Below are 22960 nucleotides of genomic sequence, written 5' to 3'. Positions count from 1 at the left end.
AGATGTGCAGGTCAGGTGAATTGGCCATGCTAAATTGCCCGTAGTGTTAGGTGCATTAGTCAGGGGTAAATGTAGGGGAATGTGTCCGCGTGGGTTGCTCTTTGGAGGGTCAGTGTGGGCTTGTTGGGCCGAAGGGCCTGTTTCCACACTGTAGGGAATCTAATCTAAAGAGAGAATTCAAAAGTCCACTTAGTCCATTCACGGCTCTGGGCTTGAGGACGTAACCACTCTCCCCTTCCCCCGCAGAATCCTACAATGTTGAAGAAAGCGCCATGTTCAGTGACAGACTAACTGAAGCCACTACAGGGACACCCAGACCGATGCTGATAAAAACAGCAACTGGGGAACAGGAGGAGCTGAATGTCATTCAAGTGGATGCTGCAGCACAGAGGGATCTGGGAGTCATCATGTATAAATCACCAAAAAAGCTAACATCCAAATTCAGCAGGTAATACGGATGGCAAATAGAGTGTTGGCCTTTAGTTCAAAGGGAATGGAGGATACAAACAGGGAAGACTTGTTAAAAGTATACAATCCACTAGTTAAACCAAACCTAGAATATTGTGAACAGTTTTGGTTCCCTTACCTAAGGAAAGATATACAGAGGGACCTTGATTATCCGGCATCTGACTAACTGAATTTCAGATTATCTGAACAAGATCGCATGGTCCCGATGCTTGGCCAACTCTGTTATCTGGCATTTGATTAACTGAACAAAATACTCCCCGATCGTGTCCTTCAAATAATTGAAGTTCCTCTGAGTTGGCCTTGGCAGTGCAGAGGAAGCTCATTAGGTTGAGTCCAATTATGGAGGGTCTGACTTATAGAGTCATAGAGATGTAAAGCATGGAAACAGACCCTTCAGTCCAACCTGTCCTTATGAGGGGAGGTTGAATAGATTGGGCCTGTACACATTGGAGTACAGAAGAGTGAGAGGCGACCTTAGGGACTTGACAGGGGAGATGAGAAAAGGTTTTTTCCTCTTGTGGAATAGTCCAGGACCAGACAATATAATCTCAGAATTAGAGGACACCTATTTAAGACAGAAATGAGGAGGAATAGCTTGAATATTGTGAGCAGTTTTGGGCCCCGTATCTAAGGAAGGATGTGCTGGCCTTGGATGAGGTTTACAAAAATGATCCTGGGGATGAAGGGCTTGTCACATGATGGGTGGTTGAGAACACTGGGTCTGTGCTCGGTGGAGTTTCAGGAGATCTGATTGAAATTTACAGAATACTGAGGCTTGAATAGAGTGGGAGAAAGTGAGGACTGCAGATACTGGAGATCAGAGCTGAAAAATGTGTTGCTGGAAAAGCGCAGCAGGTCAGGCAGCATCCAAGGAGCAGGAGAATCGACGTTTCGGGCATAAGCCGTTCTTCAGGAATCCTGAAGGGCTTATGCCCAAAATGTCGATTCTCCTGTTCCTTGGCTGCTGCCTGACCTGCTGCGCTTTTCCAGCAACACATTTTTCAGCTTGAATAGAGTGGACATGGAGAAAATGTTTCCATTAGTAAGAGAGAATAAGACCCAAGAGCACTGACTCAGAGTGAAGGGACAACCCTTTAGAACTGAAATAAGGGTGAATTTCTTCAACCAGAGGGTGGTCAATCTATGGAACTCATTGCCACCAAAGGCTGTAGAACCCAAATCATTAAGTGTCCTTCAGACAATTAGATTCTTGATTAGTAAGGGGATCAAAGACTACAGGGAGAAGGCTGGAGAATGGGGTTGAGAAACATATCAGCCATGATCGAATGACAGGGCTGATTCGATGGACTGAATGGCTTAATTCATGGCTCCTATGTCTTATGATCCTGTGGTTTGTAAGAGGGTAGTGATTCTGTGAAAATTCCTTACCACAGAGAACTGTTGAAGCTGGGTCAATAAGAATATTCAAGCCTGAGAGAGATTTCTAATCAGTAAGGGGAATAAGGGTTACAGAGAAAGGCAGGAAAGTGGTAACTAATTAGGGAGTTTATTTTCCTGTCAGAACCTGATTGTGACCTTGTGTCAGGCAGAATGAAAAATGTATTTTTGCAGAGCTACTGTCATGGGATGAAAATGATCTTGACAGGTCCTTGTCACATAGAGAGCAAGTGGTTGCATTTCCCTGTGTTTCTGCACATCTTCCCATCTCCAAGCTATGGAAGGTGTTCAGGAGAATCCAAGAATCCCTACAATGTGTAAGCAGGCCATCTGGCCCATTGAACCAGCACTGACCCTCCAAAAAGCATCCCACCCTGTCTGTATCTCATAACTTCATGTTTCCCACAGCCAATCCACCAAACCTGCCCATCTTTGGACTGGGGAGACATGGGGAGAACATGCAACTTCCACACAGGCAGTCGCCCGAGGCTGGGATCGAACGCAGGTCCCCAGTGCTCTGAGGCAGCAGTGTTAGCCATTGAGCCACCAACTTCCTTTTTCAGCAAGAGCTTAAGACCTGTGATCAGTGTGAGGTGAAGGGAGATTGATCAAGGTTTTCAAAAGGGAATTGGATAATAGTTTGAAGAGAAAGAGTTTGTAGGGTTAGAAGGAAAACGCAGGGGAGAGTGACTTTATAAATTGGTTTGGAGAAAATGTGTCAAATGGTGGTCTGTGTCTGTGCAATGGAGCCCAGTGAGGTGAGCTAGAGGCATGAGACATCCCTGAGCCAGAAAGTGGCTCTCTGTGTGAACGCTCAGTGACGCCATATTCTGTGTGAAATGGTGTAATTGTCTGAGCGTGTGCAGGTGGATACACTGAGGTCAAATTTCGTCAGTGGACCCTGGTATGGAAGATCCATCAGCGGGGGTAAATACTGGGAGTTGGGGGAGAGGGTCAGGAGCAGAGGCAAAGACAAGAAACATGGGGTAAATGCCAAGAGTGGGGGCAAAGGTCAGGAGTGGTGATAGAAGCCAGAAGCAGGGTAAATGCCAGAAGCAGGGGTAAGTTCTTGGAGCAGAGACAAAAGTCAACTTACTCCATTACAGACTCTCTCCCTCTATATTACATAATATGTACATGTGTATGCAAGTTGTTTGTTGATAAATTTCATGTCAGTAAAGGTATCAAAGGGTGTTACAGAGCAAAGGATGGAAACTGGGGTTTGACGTAAAGGTCAAATGTCACTAGATTGAATGGTGGAACAGGCTTGAGGGGCTGAATGGCCTCCAACATGTCGCAGTGAGTGTAAATGGGCCTGAGCTGAGGATTATTCTCCTTCTGAAGCCGATGAAATGTAGAAACATCAAAGCTTCTGAAAATTTTCCTTTGGCTCTCTGATAAATTCCCCAAAGCATTTCTGACAGTCCCAGGAGATCCAAGAAATACAACCAAATGGCAAAGCGTTGGAATGTCAGGCAGTCTCTCCGTCACTCCCTCCCGTTAATCTTTATTTGAAATGAAAGTGTTTATACATTTTCAAACAGGCCGATTGTGTCGTGTGTAGCACATTCACTGCAGCAGTTTCAAAGTGCAGGAAGCTACTGTCCCAGGGAATCACAAAATACATCTTCATCCTCGTGGACAACAGCTTAGACATAGGACTCAGCTCTGCAGAGTACGGCAGAATAGGATTGCAGACCAACATTTGAATGGGTTATTTAAAGAAAGGAAAAACAGGTGTTTTGAAGTGCATGTTGCATTACTGAGAGATGCCTATTTGTGTGAGGGCTTTTGTGCTTAAGTTTTGAACTGGCTGCTGATTACTGTAAGTTGAACTTGCCTGAAGCTGTTACCTCAGACAGCTGTAGGTTTCCTGTTGAGTGGCTGTATAAATGCTGTTCCAGTGGATCAGGGGAGTAGATTTAGGGCTGAGTTGAGGAGGGACTTCTTCACCCAAAGGGTTGTGAATCTGTGGGATTCCCTGCTCAGCGAAGCAGTTGAGGCTACACTGTTGAATATTTTTAAGGCAAAAATAGGTAAATGTTTGAACAGTAAAGGAATTAAGGGTTATGGTGAGAGGGCGGGTAAGTGGAGCTGAGGCCATGAAAAGATCAATCTTATTGTATGGCAGAGGAGGCTCAAGGGGCCAGACGGCCTACTCCTGCTCCTAGTTCTTATGTTCCTACGAATCAATTGATGTGGGCCCCACGTGCTCCCTTCTGCTGAAGGTGTGTTGTACCCTGGCTGATGCACTGTGGCAGGTTTCAGAATCGATCAGGGGCTAAGGGGGAGTGGGTGAAGGTTCTCATACCCAGCACTTAAGGAGTAGTAATGGATCAAAATCTTACTGGACCATCAGGGTGTTCTCTCATTAGAGAGAGAGAGAGACGTGACTGGTGGTGCTTTAACCTGAGGGTGACCACACCTCAGGCAAGGGGAAAGGTTGAGAAGGAGAGTCCTTCATGACAACTGAGAAAAGGCAGATGGTGTTTAATTTAGATAAATGCGAGGTGTTCATGTTGGAAAGACAAACCAGGGCAGGACTTAAGAGTATGTTGCTGAACAAAGAGGCCTAAGGGTGCAGTTATCTACTTCCTTGGAAGTTGCATCACAGGTAAGTAGGGTGGTGAAGAAGGCATTTGGTATACTTGACTCCCATCAGTTAATTCCCAATAATGTCCTTGACAAATGTCATAGAATCATGCAACATGGAAACAGACCCCGTTCATAGCTCCTTGAAAGTGGAGTTGCAGGTAGATAGGATAGTGAAGAAGGCATTTGGGATGCTTTCCTTTATTGGTCAGAGTATTGAGTACAGGAGTTGGGAGGTCATGTTGCGGCTGTACAGGACATTGGTTAGGCTACTTTCAGAATATCGTGTGCAATTCTGGTCTCCTTCCTATCAGAAGGATGTTGTGAAACTTGAAAGGGTTCAGAAAAGATTTACAAGGATGTTGCCAGGGTTGGAGGATTTGAGCTACAGGGAGAGGCTGAACAGGCTGGGGCTGTTTTCCCTGAAGCTTCGGAGGCTGAGGGGTGACCTTATAGAGGTTTATAAAATTATGAGGGGCATGGATAGGATAAATAGACAAAGTCTTTTCCCTGGGGTGGAGGAGTCCAGAACTAGAGGGCATAGATTTTGGGTGAGAGGGGAAAGATATAAAAGAGACCAAAGGGGTAAACTTTTTCACACAGAGGGTGGTACATGTATGGAACGAGCTGCCAGAGGATGTGGTGGAGGCTGGTACAATTGCAACATTTAAGAGGCATCTGGATGGGTATATGAAGAGGAAGGGTTTGGAGGGATTTGGGTCTGATACTGGCAAATGGGACTAGATTGGGTTGGGATATCTGGTCAGCATGGACGAGTTGGACTGAAGGGTCTGTTTCTGTGCTGTACATCTTTATGACTCTCGTCATCATGGAATCCCTGCAGTGTGGAAATGGCCAATTGGTCCATTGAGTCCACACTGACTCTCCAAACAGCATCCCACCGAGAGGCACTGTCCTAACCTATCCCTCTAATCCTGCATTTTCCATGGCTAATCCACCTAGCCTGGACATCCCTGGACACTATGGACAATTTAGCATGGCCAATCCACCTAACCTGCATAACCTTGGACTGTGGGAGGAAACCCACATAGACACAGGGAGAATGTGAAAACTCCACACAGAGAGTTGCCCGGGGCTGGAATTGAACCCAGGTCCCTAGTGCTGTGAGGCAGCAGTGCTGCCCACCCTGACCATGTTCCCAAACTAAACTCGTCCCATTTGCCTGCATTTGTCCCATATCCTTCCAAACCTTCCCTCTTCATGAACTTATCCAAATGTCTTTGAAACATTGTGACTGTACCTGCAACCTTCACTTCCTGATTTGATTGAATTCCAGAACAGACTGGAGGGGCTGAATGGCCTCTTCCTGTTCCTGTATTCCTGCATGCTGTTGGCCAGCACTGCAGGGCGAGAGGGTGAGTTGGCGACCACTTTCTATAGCGACTGATGATGCAACTGTGGCCCCCTGACATTCACCAACACCTCACTTTGAAAGAAAGCAAGGCAGGGCCCTGAATTTGCCTGACAGGTCCCACATTCTCAATCATTCAGACCCTCCAACACCTATGCCTGGTAGCAGCAGTGTGTTCCTTCTGCAATAAGACCATAAGACACAGGAACAGAAGGAGGCCACTCAGCCCAGTGAGCCTGCTCTGCCATTCAATGAGATCATGGCTGATCTGAGAATCCTCAATTCCTGCCTTTTCCCCATAAACCCACAATTCCCCCTTACTGATTAAAAATCTGTCTATCTCAGCATTGAGTATATTTAAACACCCAGCCTTGACAGCACTCTGTGGTAAAGAAATCCCCAGGTTCACTACCCTCCAAGATAAATAATATCCTCCTAAACTCTGTGTTAAATGTGTAAACCCTTTTTCTGAGTTTATACCCTCTGGTCCAACCTCTCTGCATCTACTGTGCCAAGTTCCCTTAGAATCTTGTGTGTTTTGATAAGGTCACACTGATAGAAGACACAGTGCAGAGATCTACTGAGGTTCCTAGGGCAGTGCCCTTCAAACCCACAACCTGTTCATTTAGAAGGACAAGGGCAGCAGATACATGGGAACACCATCATCTGCAAGTTCCCCTCCAAGCCACTCACCGTCCTGACTTGGAAATACATTGCCGTTCCTTCACTGTTGCTGGGTCAGAACCCTGGAACTCCCTCCCTAAGGGCATTGTGGGTCAACCCACAGCAGATGGACTGCAGTGGTTAGAGCTCACCCCCACCTTCTCAATGGGTCAACTAGGGATGGGTAATAAATGCTGATGCAGCCAGCAAAGCTTTCATCCCATGAGAGAATATATTTAAAAAGAACTAGTCTGTATCATCCACCATGTTCTTTTAACATCAATGAGATACTTGTCAAGGGTGGGCATTTAAGGAAATGATCCAAAAACTTGCCTCCTGAACAGATTAACTTTCACTCATAACCAGACATCACCAGGTACACACTCAAAGTGATTGGCAGAAGAACCAGAGAAAACATGAGGAAACAGTTTTGAAGTAGGGAGGGTTTAGGATTTGAAATAGTCTGGTGAAGGTGGAGTTTTATCTGTGTGCGTGAGATGTGAACATCATTGGGAAGTACCAGTGTTTGTTCTCCATCCTTAATTAGCTTTGAGATCCAGCAATAGTCTCTGGGAGGGAATTGGATCAATAATGGAAGGAAAGAATTTTCAGGGATATGGAGAAGACTTTGGAAGGGACTCTCCATGGATTGCATTTTAGAGAATAGGCTGGAAGTTTGATTTGTCTTCTTTCTCAGATCTTTCTTCTATCGCTTAGAAGTTGATTCTACCTTTTGGACACTGGGTGAATGGGACTTAGTACAAGTTAGGATGTAAGGCCATAGAGTTTGGGATGAGCTGAAGTTTACAGAGATTAGAAGTTGGAAACAGGCAAAGTATTTTCCCTGGGGTTGGAGAGTCTAGAATTAGAAGGCATAGGTTTAGGGTGAGAGGGGAAAGATATAAAAGAGACCTAAGGGGCAACTTTTTCACACAGTGGGTGGTGCGTGTATGGAATGAGCTGCCAGAGGAAGTGGTGGAGGCTGGTACAATAGCAACATTTAAGAGGCATTTGGATGGGTATATGAATAGGAAGGGTTTGGAGGGATATGGGCCGGGTGCTGGCAGGTGGGACTAGATTGGGTTGGGATATCTGGTCGGCATGGATAGGCTGGACCAAAGGATCTGTTTCCATGCTGTACATCTCTATGACTCTATGACTCTATAACTTGAGCCTAGAGGTAAAAAAAATGAGACACAGTCTATCACAACAAAAGTGCTGAGCATAGCTTATATTTATTATAGGTATCAAATTGATTCAGCAACACTTCAAGACCTGGTAGAAGAAACAACATTAAAATTAATCTGACTTTTGCTACAGTAGTGTGCTTGCCTCAGAGCTGGGTAGAGTTCACAGCAAATAACTAGTGTCTGAAAGTAATAGACTATCACAATATATCATGATCCCCAGAGCACACCAGAAAGATGAAACAAGCATGGGTTTAATGTTAGATTAGTGGGTCTATCAGCTTTGTCTCAATGTTTGGCGCAAAATGGAATGGTGGGTCATGAGTAGTACACATTAAGAGGTGTAAATATGGATGACACACTGAGTAATTTCATTGATAGCTGTGGAGTTTGGAACTTAGCTGGAAAACATTTCTTACAACCCATAGTTAGGGCTGGAAAACACATTCTACCCAGCGCTTAAGAATGCAGCATAAATAGTGTAACAAACAATACAAATACCCATTTATATGAATCTATCTGCCTATATATATTATATATATATATATCTGTAATTATATTAAATCTTATATTAGCATACTGTTGACATTTTTCTTGAAGTCTTATGCCTACATTTACAATGAGGAATTTGTATGTAAACTTGTCACGCAAAATCACATTGTCACCCTGAGTGGAGGCACTGCAGCGCCACCACTGACCCAAAGCTATAATTACAAGCACAACATGTTTATATAGGCATTTTCCACTATCATTGTGAAGAGTATGACGCTACAATGAAAAATCTGAAATTAATGTTTTAACCTGTGACTTTAAATCGAGGGGTAATTCAAACCCTGCATATATCTGGTCTAACTAGCCTCCCCCCCCCCCCTCCCCCCGCTCTCTATGCCCATTTCACCCAAAGCAACACTTAGTTATGAGCAGCTCCATCGCACATCTATCAGTGATCTATTTTAACCTGTACAACAAACAGGTTCCTAATCAAAATGCAACAAACTCACAAAAATAAAATGGTGATCTGAAACAGGAACAGAAAATGCTGGGAATATGGGCAGGTCAAACTGTCTCAGGGAGAAATGAGAAGCTAACATTTCTGAATCCTGGCCTCCTCAGAATTAATGTCCTTAATGTTTTTATTTTTTAGGGTTGGCAATCCCTCTCACACAGAAGCTTGAAGTAAATGAAGGTCATTCAGCCCATCCAGTACACTCTCCTGCATGCTACCTTGATCATGGATATCCCTCTCTCCCTCCCCACAGCCTCCACCACCCCAGCAGCTCACCATTGCCTCTCCCTCCTCACTATCTGAATCAAACAATGCATTAAACAAGTGTCCCAGGGGTCAGTATGGCAGCTCATTCTGTGCTGCTTGGTAAGAGGAAGATTATTTTAATCCCCAAGCTTGCTCAACATGTATATGTTTATAACCTTTACCTTCTGAGTTCACTCTGTAAACTAACAACCTTCCACTTCAGTGGTATCTTTCCCTATGCTCTCTAATTATGAAAAACACCCTGATCTTTTCTCCACACCCAGAAAGCATGAAATTATCCAGATAGCTCTTCCTTGAGACATCTACACCTTTTCTTGTGAAGTAGGATGGCCTGAAAAACACATCATACTCTAAAAATTAATTACATTTCATAATCTTGTCTATGATGTGTATAATATTAAACTGCATTTCAAGCTTAATGTACAATGTGCATGGTTGCATCTTTTTATTTGGGCGTTCCTTATTTTTGTACCATGCACAGATTACCCGTAGCAGAATTAATGCAGGAATCATTATTACTAACCCCAATATGACCTCTCTCCATTTCTCTTCCCCACCAGATAGGATGGTGGGCAGTAACTTAACCATTTCATGTCCCATAACAGTCAGAAGGACCAGCCATTCACCATGGATGATGCACAACACAAAAACAACTATTGTAGCACTGAGAATCGGGGTGGGGGGGGGGGGAGGGGGGGAATCGAAGGGAAGGTCCACTATGTGGGAGATAGTGAGCACTCTGAGCTTCCTTGTCTCCATGTTTCCTTCCTCTTTTTCCCAATCCTGCTTCCATAGAAGCTAGTGCCTTGCTCAAATGTGCTGTTGTCTGTGACCAAGCAGAAGCAAGGAGGGTTGACATGTTTATTGACTGTGAATGTATCATATTTAAGGCTAACCATGTCCTGACTTAACTTCTTTAAATCCATATGCTTTCAGGAAAATCTAGAAAGGGTGGATGATTGGATCACAAGCTAACTTTCAGCAATGGGGACCAATTTCCAACTGTACTCCCCTTGTCACTTGGTATATCAATGGAAACCAATTGTGATGCTGCCTAGTTTTACCCTGACTGGGATCTAGTATCCCAGCAGATGCTCAGGTCAAAGTGGGATGCCTTGCAATCAGCTGAGTGTCTCTCCTGCCAAAACTGAACACACCCACACACACACCCTCACACACATATACACACACACACACCCACACACACATACACACATACACACACACACACACACCCACACACACACATCTACAGGTACACACACGCACACATGCATACACATTTGTGCATACACACACATGCCCATGCACACATATGTGCACACACACATATATGCGTGCATGCGCACACAAATGCATGCACATATACACACACATACACACACCACACCCCAACTTCTCCAGGGCAACTCAACCCAGCACTGGCCAGGATTATTCACAGATGCAGGTATTCAACAGTGAAATATCTTGGTCCCTATCTGATAATATGGGGAACAGGAATTTTTAAAAATCACGACAAGTACATCTAACCTGGGCTTGGTCATCATGCTGCATAAAAAACATTCTCGACAACAAACTCACATTTATGGAATTTAAAAGAAAGGTTAGAATTCTGAACAAAAAAAAAGCCCGTACACAATCTTGATGAGATAAACAAAACTGATTGGTACTGATGCAGAACGTGGTTCAAATCTGTTCCTGAGGAGATGCATTTTCCAGGACTTTTCACAAGGAACCTGTTATGTTGGTTCTGTGATTTCTGGAGAATGCAGCTCCTGTTACAGGAGTCGATGCCGTGTTTTATTCACTTTCAGTTTTAATTCGGTCAATTTTCATCTCGTTTGAATCCATTGTCTCAAAACCAATCTCTTCTTAAAGTTGCACAATGCAGTCGGTTCCTGGGTAGTCCGGGGGATTCAGCTCGTATTTCTTCTGTAGGTCATCAGGAAGGTAACGACCAGCGAGAAAATGGAACTTTCCGGAAAATTGTGTGGCGCATTTCTTCGGTGCTGCCAAGGAAACAAGGACTTCTGGATTGATGCCCTCAGTGTTGCCCTTTTCGACATCCCAGCCTGTTTGAAAAATAATATGTCATTAAAGTCAGGCCTGATGTGGACTTTTTAAAAAACTGTGCCATCATTTAATGCTAATCCCTATTTGGGTCCTTAATCTGACTGGTTTGCTAGGACCATTTCAGAGGGCAGTTAAGAAACAACCACATTGCTGTGGGTCTGGAGTCACATGTAGGCCAGACCCGGTAAAGATGGCCGATTTCATTCCCTAAAGGACATTAGTGAACCAAATGGGTTTTTGTGACAATGGTCACCTCTAGGCTAGCTTTTAATTCTTCTTTTTATCATTTGAATTTAAAGTTCATCATCTACTGGTGGGATTCGAGACGTGTCTGAGAGCACACTTAGCCGCCACCTCACCAGTCACATTCAGACATACAGAGTTGGAAAGCTTCTCTTTGTCCGAGTTTCAGAGTTGCTAGATCAAGATCCTTGAAACTGGGGGAGCATCTTCTCCATTCAACCTACAGTTTCCAAAAGCTGACTCGTTACTAACTTCTCAGACTATGTTTGAATAACGAAGCCACATCCAGAATACAGATTAAAGACAAAGTGAGTATTGACATTTTACATGGTGTTGTTGAGGCTACACCTGCTATGTACAGCTTTGGTCTCCTTAGTTAAGGAACAGCATACAGGAAGCAGTTTGGAGAAAACCCATTACACTGCTTTCTGAGATAAAGGGATGTCTCAGGAAGTTGAGAAGATTAGATCTGTATTGCAGGAGCTTTGAAGATTGAGAGATATATTATTGAAACTTGTGGATTCTGAGGGGACTTGAGAGGGTACATTCTGAGAGGTGCCTACCTTCATGGAGAAGTCTAGAGCTGGGGTAATTTTTCAATCAAGCTGCAAGTGAGAAGGACTTTAGAACCCTCCTTGGACATCTCAAAGAGCAGTGGAAGGTGAGTTATTGAATGTATTTTTGGTGAATCTTAAGTCAGGTGTCCTGGGGAATAGACAGGGATGTGGAGTTGAGGTTAAGATGGTGATGATCGTAATGAATAACAGAACTGGTTCAAGGGGCTGAATAACCTACTCCTGATTCTCTTCCGTTCTTATGACACTCCTCAGCCAGCCAATGAGTTGGAAGCATGGTCAGATTTACATTAGAACTCACCACAAACAGTCCAATTGCAGCAAACAGAAACTATTTAAAGAATCTGTGCAAATTACATCAAATGGAACTCATACTAAAACTACAACATAGTAAGAAGCAAGATCGCTTCTCCAAAAAGGTGGTCGGTGGTGGGTAGGAACAGAAAACCAATTGAATATATGAGGTTACTCCCAGAGACTTACAGTAGAGTTCCCACCAGAAGTGACTGGGAGGAGAATTAGACAGCCATCTCCACTCTGCCCAGGAGTGATGGTGTCACAATATACAGCTTAAAAAGCAAAGAAGCTGAGGCAGGCGATGAGGAGATCGGTATAATTGGTCAAAAATAGACCAGCATAGACACCAAGAGTGGAATGGAACCCAGGTCCCTGATGATGTGAGACAGCTGCACGAACCACTGAGTCACTGTGCCACCCTACGTTTGGGAGGAACAACAACACCAGCACCCGTGTGGTTTGTACAACGTCCCGGCTCAAACAGTCCCGGATCACAGGTTGTTTCAATAGACTGAAGATATATAGAGACAGATTAAAACGGACTGTCATTAACTATAGACACATTAACGATAGGAACAGACAGGGAGGAAAGGACAAAGGGAATCGGATAGATATGTGAAGAGGATAATCTGCACAAGGCAGTGGGGAATGTGTGCAATTAACTCAACCAGTCTACTTCGAGTCCAGAACAGATACAATGGACCAGATGATTTTTTTTTCACCTGAAGGGACATCAATGCTAATTATGGGAATTTTCACGTGTTTCATAGTCGCCAGGATGTTGGTGTACAGTTCCTTCAGTCCAGCCTCGTCTGAGAGTCCCAGCACAGCATCTATTATCAGGTTATAGGCATCATTGATCAGCTGGACCTACAGGCAGAAGAAAGCAGCTTTAATGACAGGTCCCATTTCATCCTTGACAAAGCTTGAGTAAACCAAACTGAGTCCCATCCTTAGACTTCAGCTCATCTGAACCTCTGCAGTTCAGTGTCCAAACAAAATACTTCATTTAGAGGGAGCTTTGCTCTGTATCTAACCCCGTGCTGTCTCTGCCCTGGGAGTGTTTGATGGGGACAGTGTTGAGGGAGCTTTACTCTGTATCTAACCCCGTGCTGTCTCTGCCCTGGGAGTGTTTGATGGGGACAGTGTTGAGGGAGCTTTACTCTGAATGTAACTTTAGATTCCTGAAATTGTGTCTCCTTACTCCCATTTAACACTCAGCAACATGCATAAGGTCAGAGGTGACTTGTCATGTGCCTATTTTCTGGGTGTAATATGGAAACCATGGGGTGCAATTTCTATCAGGTAGGTAAAAACAATGACTGCAGATGCTGGAATGCAAATACTGGATTAGTGGTGCTGGAAGAGCACAGCAGTTCAGGCAGCATCCAACGAGCAGCGAGATCGACGTTTCGGGCAAAAGCCCTTCATCAGGAATAAAGGCAATGAGCCTGAAGGGTGGAGAGATAAGCTAGAGGGGGGTGGGGGTGGGGAGAGAGTAGCATAGAGTACAATGGGTGAGTGGAGGAGGAGATGAAGGTGATAGGTCAGTGAGGAGAGGGTGGAGTGGATAGGTGGAAAAGGAGAAAGGCAGGTTGGACAAGTCAAGGAGACAGTGCTGAGCTGGAAGTTTGAAACTAGGATGAGGTGGGGGAAGGGGAAATGAGGAAGCTGTTGAAGTCCACATTGATGCCCTGGGGTTGAAGTGTTCCGAGGCGGAAAATGAGGCGTTCTTCCTCCAGGCGTCTGGTGGTGAGGGAGCGGCGGTGAAGGAGGCCCAGGACCTCCATGTCCTCGGCAGAGTGGGAGGGGGAGTTGAAATGTTGGGCCACGGGGCGGTTTGGTTGATTGGTGCAAGTGTCTCGGAGATGTTCCCTAAAGCGCTCTGCTAGGAGGCGCCCAGTCTCCCCAATGTAGAGGAGACCACATCGGGAGCAACGGATACAATAAATGATATTAGTGGACGTGCAGGTAAAACGTTGATGGATGTGGAAGGCTCCTTTAGGGCCTTGGATAGAGGTGAGGGCACTGTCTCCTTGACTTGTCCAGACTTGTTCGACCTGCCTATCTCCTCTTCCACCTATCCACTCCACCCTCTCCTCCTTGACCTATCACCTTCATCCCCTCCCTCACTCACCCATTGTACTCTATGCTACTTTCTCCCCACCCCCACCCTCCTCTAGCTTATCTCTCCACGCTTCAGGCTCACTGCCTTTATTCCTAATGAAGGGCTTTTGCCCAAAACGTCGATTTTGCTGCTCGTTGGATGCAATTTCTATCAGTCAGTTCAAGGAACAGGTGCTGAAATGAGTGTTCCTGCGTTCCTGAAAATAAGGGGTTTTTAAAAATCATTTTGTTTGCATCCCTCTCACCATGTTAAAGAAATTGATCATCTCAGTTTTGATTACCTCAGCTGGAAGGTAGGACAGGAATGGAATATCCATTTTCTCGCATTGAACTGTGAAGTCCAGGAAGATGGGTTTGCAGGAACGTTTTGGGTAATAGATGGTCGGTTCGTAGTTCTGTCAGAAAACAAGAGCATGGTTTGTCAGTAAGTTATTTTCCAGGAGTGCCTTTCATCTTCAAATTCTCATCCATGTGTATACAGAGGAACCTCGATTATCCCACACTCGATTATCCGAATATTAGATTATCTGGCAAGATCGCAAGGTCCCGATGTTCGGCTAAACTATGTTATCCAGCGTTTGATTATCTAGAATTCAATTAACCAAATGAAATACTCCCTGCCAGTGTCGTTCAGATAATTGAGGTTCCTCTGGAAATCTCTCCATGGTCTCGCCCCTTAATCTCTCTCCAACATCTTCCAGTCCTTCAACCTTCTGAGCTATCTCCCCCCCATCAAACTGGACTCTGTTTGTAAATCCTCCATCAATCGAGGCTCTGTGTTAGTTGCCTAGACCCCAAACTCTAGAATTCCCTCCTCTCTTACTCTCTACATCTCTCTACTTCTTTATGTCTCTTGAAATTGTACCTCCTTGACCACGGCTTTGGTCACCTGTCCTAGACATCTCCTTGTATAGCTCAATATCAAAGTTTTGTCAGTTCCTGTGAAGCACCTCAGGATATTTTGCTCACCCAATGTGCTGTATACATGTAAATTATTTCTGAATGATGGCACCTACAACATAATGAGAGGCCAAGCATGGCATCATATCCATACCAGAGCAACTGGAGCTATGCGTTCTAATTCCAGAACTCTGCCTTTTTCCCATAACCTTTCATTACCCATTCCTTTAAAGATATTAACACAATGTTCTTTTCAGGAAAGTGGTAGCTACTGCAATGACAGCCCCTCATGTATTAACACCACTCTGCGTGATAACATATTCTTCAAACATTCTCTTTGTTCCTCAAGCTCAGAGTCTTCCTACTGTCCAGGATTGACTGTCCACCATCTGCTGAAAAGATGGTTTGACTCATGGCTGGACAGTTTTCACCATGATCTGTCTGAGTGTGAGTCAGCTTTATGGCTCCCCCAGGAGCTCAGTGTAAATTTACTGCAATGATACTCAGACACCAAGTGGTCAGTTATCAGAGGGAATGCACAAACTAGAATTGTTTTCTCTACATGTTAGCTGGCTAGGAAGTAACAGATTTCACAATGTTCTGGGGGAACATTTAGTGTGGGTCAGAAAAAACGATTTTTACTGTCTAGGGAGTCGAGGACTCGTGGTCAGAGTCTAAAAGTTTGAGACGGAGCTTTTGAGAGTAAAATTAAGAAATGTATGCAAAGGTTAGTGCAAGTTTGGAACTCTCTTCCACAAACAGCACTTGATGGTGAATCAGTTGGTAATTCTGCATCTAAGAGAGATCTGGTCAACTAACAATGTTAAGGAATGTGAGGTGAAGATGGGTTTATGGCATGAGATTGCATTGTGTGTGCAGAGGAGGCAGGAGGGGCAGAATGGCCTCCTCCTGTTCCATAACTTCACACTTTGCCCTCTGAGGGAAGAGAGCAAAGACAAAAAGAGCAAACACTCAAATTGCAGAATAAATTGCCGGGAAAGACCAATGGGGGAGGGGGCATTCAGTGAGTGTCCAGAGTTGGTATGCAGTATGTGAAATGTCATGGCTACAGAGGATCAGAGATTGCGAACTGCGAAGGTTATTGAGTGAAGTTCAGTCCTATCAGTGAAAGACAGAATGACATTTGATCCCTTTGCAATAAAACTTCTGTGCCTAAGCTTAGGCTATGGATATTCTTTTTATGGTGGGTTGATGGATCTATATTTCAACTCAGGAAGGGTTTGCATATTTTGTTTGCTATGAAGTATGTGTGTATTATTAAAATGTGTCCTGACAGCAGTTTTCAATTTCATATTTAACCCTGACCAATAAATCCCCTCCCCTCCCAGCCTGTTCAGCCTCTTCCTATAACTCATACCCTCCAGTCCTGTAAATCTTTTCTGCACCCTCTCAGGTTTAACATCCTTCCTATAGAAGGGCGACCAGAATTGTATGTCGTACCAAAAGTGGCCTGACCAATGTCTTGTGCAGCTGCAACATCACATCCCAAGTCTTATATTCAGTGTTCTGACAGATGAAGGTAAGCGTGCCAAACGCCTTCTTCACCACCCTGCCTACCTGCAACTCCACCTTCAAGGAACAATGCACCTGCACCCCTCGGTCTCCCTGTTCAGCACCGCTCCCCTGCATTTGGTACTGATGGATGTGATAGCAAACTGTGGGCACCAGACCATGGGGCAGCCTGGTACATCCAAAGAAAAGCACATCGAGTGAGCATCTCTCCTGGTGTTTGCCAGCTCATGAGGAGATCCACACAGCACAGTCAATTCAATCTAAACTCTTCACTGCTTCATTGAGTTAAAGAAAAGGGATCAGGTCTACCTCATGCAAAACAATAGCTGATTTTCCAGCAATGTAAAGAAAGTTTTTGTATTGTGCTTCAAATACGTTTCACAGTGAACCTCAGAACTGTAGCTTCTTGACAGACTCTTGGAATAGTACAGCAGGTTCTGAGACTATTCAGTCCATCATAGAGCCATAGAGATGTACAGCACGAAAACAGACCCTTCAGTCCAACTCGTCCATGCTGACCAGATATCCTAAATTAATCTAGTCCCATTTGCCACACTTGGCCCATATCTTTCTAAACCTTTCCTATTCATATACCCATCCAGATGCCTTTTAAACGTTGTAATTGTATCAGCCTCCACCACTTCCTCTGACATCTCATTCCTTACATGCACCACCCTCTGCGTGAAAAGGTTACCTCTTAGGTCCCTTTTAAACCTTTCCCCTCTAACTTTAAACCTTTGCCCCTTAGTATTGGACTACGCTAACCGGGAAAAAGACCTTGGCTGTTCACCCGATCTGTGCCCTTCATGATTTTATAAACCTCGATAAGGTCACCCCTTAGCCTCCATTGCTCCAGGGATAACAGCCCCAGCCTATTCAGCCTCTCCCTGTAGCTCAAACCCTCCAACCCTGGCAACATCCTGGTAAATCTTTTCTTAACCCTTTCAAGCTTCACTATATCTTTCCTATAGGTCATTGCTGTGCTAAGTATTTGAAAGAAGTAATCCAATTAATCCCACTCCCTAGCTCTATCCCTAATGTCCTGTAAGTACTTATCTTCATGTATTTTCCTTCAAACAAGGGGCTCAATTGCAAATAGGAACTGCATTGATTCATTGGGAAAAGGGCAGGAAAGTGGACGTGAGGAATATCAAATGACCCACGATCCTACTGAATGGCAGACTCAAGGGGCCGAATGGCCTCCTTGTGTTCCCATTTCTTATGGTTGAGGGAGAGGAACCAACCATTACCTCCTCAAGGGGCAGTTCAGAATTGGGGATGAAGCAACAAGTTTAACATTGTTACCATTATCTACATCCTGGGAAGAAATTAAAACAAGATTTGTATTCGTAACAACCGCTGCGAGATTGAATCTATCCTGCTGCTGCAAATCAGTGACAACAAGATCACAGAATGAAGCTGAAGGTAGAATTATCAGTTTGTTGGTTCAGTTTCTTCACAAGGAGCTGAGAAACAGAACTCTCAGGTGGTTTAGCCTGAGTCTGGCAGGGGCTAACATCTGCTGTTTAACAGAAGGTGGAGGCAGGCTGGTGTCTGTGAATCTTCTCTCTCCTGCAAATCTGACAGGCATCTACAATAAATTATTTAAACTACTACGCCACAGAAAAGCATCGAAGTTGAAAATTCTAGTTCAGTGCTGCTAATGAGCAGCATCACTTCAAACACATCCAGAGAAATTTCAAGTGTATTTGTTAGGCCTGAGTGCCTGACATTGGGCAGCCATTTTGAGTTACCATGGGAACCCCTCAGACCTTCCGGTCAAATGATATCGGACTTGTCCACCATTGACAAAGCACAAGTCAGCAGTGTGATGGGAATACTCCCCACTTGCCTGGATGGGTGCAGCTCCAACAACACTCAAGAAGCTTGAAACCATTCAGGACAAAGCAGCCCACTTGATTGGCACTACACATGAAACCAACTCCAGAGAGGTTGGTATCCCATCACCATGTCACCCTTTATTTACACATGAACAGTCCTTGACTACAGTACTGCCTCATACAGAGTCAGACACCACGGTGTCAGTATGCCTGACACTCACCCTTTTTATGTCAGCCAGGGCTCCCCAATTGGACCACATTAACAGTCTCAATCAGCGAACTTAAATTCTCTGATGTCCTCGTAGAATGGCTGACCTCATTACAATCCACAAACATCCACTCCCTCCGTCACTGGTGCTCAGTAGCAGCAGTGTATACTATCTACAAAAAACACTGCAGGAATTCACCAAAGATCCTCAGGCAGCACCTTCCAAACCCATGACCACTTCCATCTAGACGGACAAGGGCAGCAGAAACACCACCCCCTGCAAGTTCCCCACCAAGTCACTCACCATCCTGACTTGGAAATATATCACTGTTCCTTCAGTGTCGCTGAGTCAAAATCCTGGAATTCCCTCCCTAAGGGCATTGTGGGTCAACCTACAGCACATGGACTGCAGCGGTTCAAGAAGGCAGCTCACCCCCACCCTCTCAAGGAGCAACTAGGGATGGGCAATAAATGTTGGGCCCAGTCAGCGACACCTATATCTCCTGAATGAATAAAAAAAAAACAAGCTGCAGCCTTTATTTTTTGATGCAGCAAGATACTTTCATGGTTCAAAATCAAAGTGGATCTCATTGCTGACATCTGACATATTTGATCTGGAATCATTTGGAATCAAGGGGGATTCACTTTCCTGTCAGCCTGTACCAGGGACTCCAGCCTATCACCAGATTCCACAAGTGATCGACTGTACGCGTTGGTGATGTTGCCCGGTTCAGCAGACACAGGGTAGACTGATACAAAGACATTCCTTGGCACATCCTGAAGTTTTGAAAGGTGCTATATAAATCCAAATCCTTTCTTCTTGTAGCCATGATGTGGAGGTGCTGGTGTTGGACTGGGGTGGACAAAGTTAAAAATCACCCAACACCAGGTTATAGTCCAACAGGTTTATTTGGAAGCACTAGCTTTCAGGGATCTCCTCCTTCGTCAGTGTTCCTGATGAAGGAGCAACGCTCCAAATGCTAGTACTTCCATGTAAACCTGTTGGACTTTAACCTGATGTTGCGTGATTTTTAACTTTGTTATTGTAGTACAGATCTTAATAATATAAGATATGGATCTGATCAAAGTGACAAACACCAGACACAATTGTCAATGCGACACTTGCCTGCCACTTATTGTGATCTAGTGAGTAATTTTGCAAATGTTACCAAGGGCAATAATATTCTTGTCAAACATTACTATTGGTTTCAGTAATGGAACATTGTTGTCAGGTTTGTAGCCCAGCTGCCAAGACTTACAATCACCGAGTGATAGAGATGTACAGCATGGAAACAGACCCTTCGGTCCGACCAGATATCCCAACCCAATCTAGTCCCACCTGCCAGCACCCGGCCCATATCCCTCCAAACCCTTCCTATTCATATACCCATCCAAATGCCTCTTAAATGTTACAATTGTACCAGCCTCCACCACATCCTCTGGCAGCTCATTCCATACACGTATCACCCTCTGCATGAAAACGTTGCCCCTTAGGTCTCTTTTATATCTTTCCCCTCTCACCCTAAACCTATGCCCTCTAGTTCTGGACTCCCCCACCCCAGGGAAAAGACTTTGCCTATTTATCCTATCCATGTCCCTCATAATTTTGTAAACCTCTATCAAGTCACCCCTCAGCCTCCGACGCTCCAGGGAAAACAGTCCCAGCCTGTTCAGCCTCTCCCTGTAGCCCAGATCCTCCAACCCTGGCAACATCCTTGTAAATCTTTTCTGAACCCTTTCAAGTTTCACAACATCTTTCCGATAGGAAGGAGACCAGAATTGCACACAATATTCCAACAGTGGCCTAACCAATGTCCTGTACAGCCGCAACATGACCCCCCCCCCCCAACTCCTGTACTCAATACTCTGACCAATAAAAGAAAGCATACCAAACGCCTTCTTCACTATCCTATCTACCTGCGACTCCCCTTTCAAGGAACTATGAACCTGCACTCCAAGGTCTCTTTGTTCAGCAACACTCCCTAGGACCTTACCATTAAGTGTATAAGTCCTGCTAAGATTTACTTTCCCAAAATGCAGCACCTCGCATTTATCTGAATTAAACTCCATCTGCCACTTCTCTGCCCATTGGCCCATCTGGTCCAGATCCTGTTGTAATCTGAGGTAACCCTCTTCGCTGTCCACTACACCTCCAATTTTGGTGTCATCTGCAAACTTACTGACTGTACCTCTTATGCTCACATCCAAATCATTTATGTAGATGACAAAAAGTAGAGGGCCCAGCACAAATCCTTGTGGCACTCCACTGGTCACAGGCCTCCAGTCTGAAAAACAACCCTCCACCACCACCCTCTGTCTTCTACCTTTGAGCCAGTCCTGTATCCAAATGGCTAGTTCTCCCTGTATTCCATGAGATCTAACCTTGCTAATCAGTCTCCCATTGGGGAACCTTGTCAAACGCCTTACTGAAGTCCATATAGATCACATCTACTGCTCTGCCGTCATCAATCTTCTTTGTTACTTCTTCAGAAAACTCAATCAAGTTTGTGAGACATGATTTCCCACGCATAAAGCCATGTTGACTATCCGTAATCAGTCCTTGCCTTTCCAAATACATGTACATTTTGTCCCTCAGGATTCCCTCCAACAACTTGCCCACCACTGAGGTCAGGCTCACCGGTCTATAGTTCCCTGGCTTGTCTTTACCACCCTTCTTCAACAGTGGCACCACGTTTGCCAACCTCCAGTCTTCCGGCACCTCACCTGTGACTATAGATAATACAAATATCTCAGCAAGAGGCCCAGCAATCACTTCTCTAGCTTCCCACAGCAGATATCCTAAACTCATCCAGTCCCATTTGCCAGCATTTGATCCATTGCCCTTTAAACCCTTTCTATTCATGTACCCATCCAGATGCCTTTTAAATATTGTAATTATACAACATATTACTTGGGGATGGCACGGTGGCTCAGTAGTTAGCATGGCTGCCTCCGAGCACCAGGGACCTGGGTTCGATTTCCGGCTCGGGTGACTGTCTTTGTGGAGTCTCCCTGTGTCTGCATGGGTTTTCTCCAGGTGCTTTGGTTTCCTCCCACAGTCCAAAAGGTGTGTAGGTTCGGTGAATTGGCCATGCTAAATTGTCCATAGTGTTCATAGGTTAGGGGTAAATTAGTCAGGGGTAAATATGGGATAGGGAGAATGGCTCTAGGTGGGTTACTCTTCAGATGGCCAGTGTGGACTTGTTGGGCTGAAGGGCCTGTTTCCACACTGTAGGGATTCTATAAAAAATACCATCCACCGCCACTTCCTCTGGCAGCTCATCCCATACATGCACAACCCTCTGTGTGAAAAAGTTGCCATTTAGGTCCCTTTTAATTCTTTGCCCTCTCATGCTAAATCTATGCCCTCTAGTTCTGGACTCACCCACCTCGGGAAAAAATATCTTGTCTATTTACCCTATCCACACCCCTCATGATTTTATAATCTTCTATAAGGTCACCCCTCAGCCTCTGAAGCTCCAGGGAAAACAGCCCCAGCCTGTTCAGCCTCTCCCTATCGCTCAAACCCACCAACCCCAGCAACATTCCTGTAATTCTTTTCTGAACCCTTGTTACAATGTGGGCGTCGATCTCCCTCCCACTCACACATAACGTGAGCGTTGTACCCGAGGTGAGTACAGAATCTAAGCCTGTATCCCCGGTGCAGTAAATGTACTGAAGTTCTCCAAGCCCTAACACCTTCTAAATGAAACGAGGATTTCTCCTTATCTTTTTGTCTCATCTTCTACCAATTCTGTTTACTCTCTGCCCCCTGATTATTGAGTTCTCTCTTCATGGAAACAATTACTTTTTATTCATTCTATGCCATGTTTCTCATAATTTGATCTACTCAAAGTACATTTCCTCTCACTTTCCTCTGTGCCCTTGGTCCGATATGTATTTCAGAACCACCCCATCATTGCAGTTAAAAAACACTTCTCTGGTCATTTACAGGTTGTTGCTTGTGGGATCCTACTATACACAGTTGGTCGCCATAGCTCAAGACTCACAATTTATCAGAAGTACTTCATTAACAGTAAAGTTCTTTGGGATTTCCTTTAAGGTATAAAAGGTACTACAGAATTGGAGATTACCACCATCTACAAGTTCCCTTCCAAGGCACTCCCCAACTTGATTTGGAAATGTATCACTGTTCCTTCAGTGTTGCTAGGTCAAAATCCTGGAATTCCCTCTTTAAAAAGCATTATGG

The 22960-nt window shown here is 44.7% G+C and overlaps 1 protein-coding gene across 1 annotated transcript in view; it reads right to left on the bottom strand.

Annotated features, from left to right (window-relative positions):
* Positions 1 to 7709: 7709 nt before the first annotated feature.
* yjefn3 (YjeF N-terminal domain containing 3) overlaps positions 7710 to 22960 on the bottom strand; it is a 165195-nt gene continuing 149944 nt past the window's right edge. Inside the window, exons 4-6 of the mRNA XM_072594377.1 lie at positions 14550 to 14663; positions 12864 to 13011; positions 7710 to 11025 (exon numbers count right to left, since the gene is read on the bottom strand). Coding sequence (XP_072450478.1) covers positions 10826 to 11025; positions 12864 to 13011; positions 14550 to 14663 — 462 coding nt within the window. The 3' untranslated portion in view covers positions 7710 to 10825. The remainder of the gene's footprint in view (positions 11026 to 12863; positions 13012 to 14549; positions 14664 to 22960) is intronic.

This window comes from Chiloscyllium punctatum, chromosome 24 (genome assembly GCF_047496795.1).
Source record: "Chiloscyllium punctatum isolate Juve2018m chromosome 24, sChiPun1.3, whole genome shotgun sequence".
In the NCBI taxonomy this organism is placed as follows: Eukaryota; Metazoa; Chordata; class Chondrichthyes; order Orectolobiformes; family Hemiscylliidae; genus Chiloscyllium; species Chiloscyllium punctatum.
The sequence above is the reverse complement of the archived record's forward strand: the minus strand, read 5'-3'. Positions and strand labels throughout refer to the sequence as shown.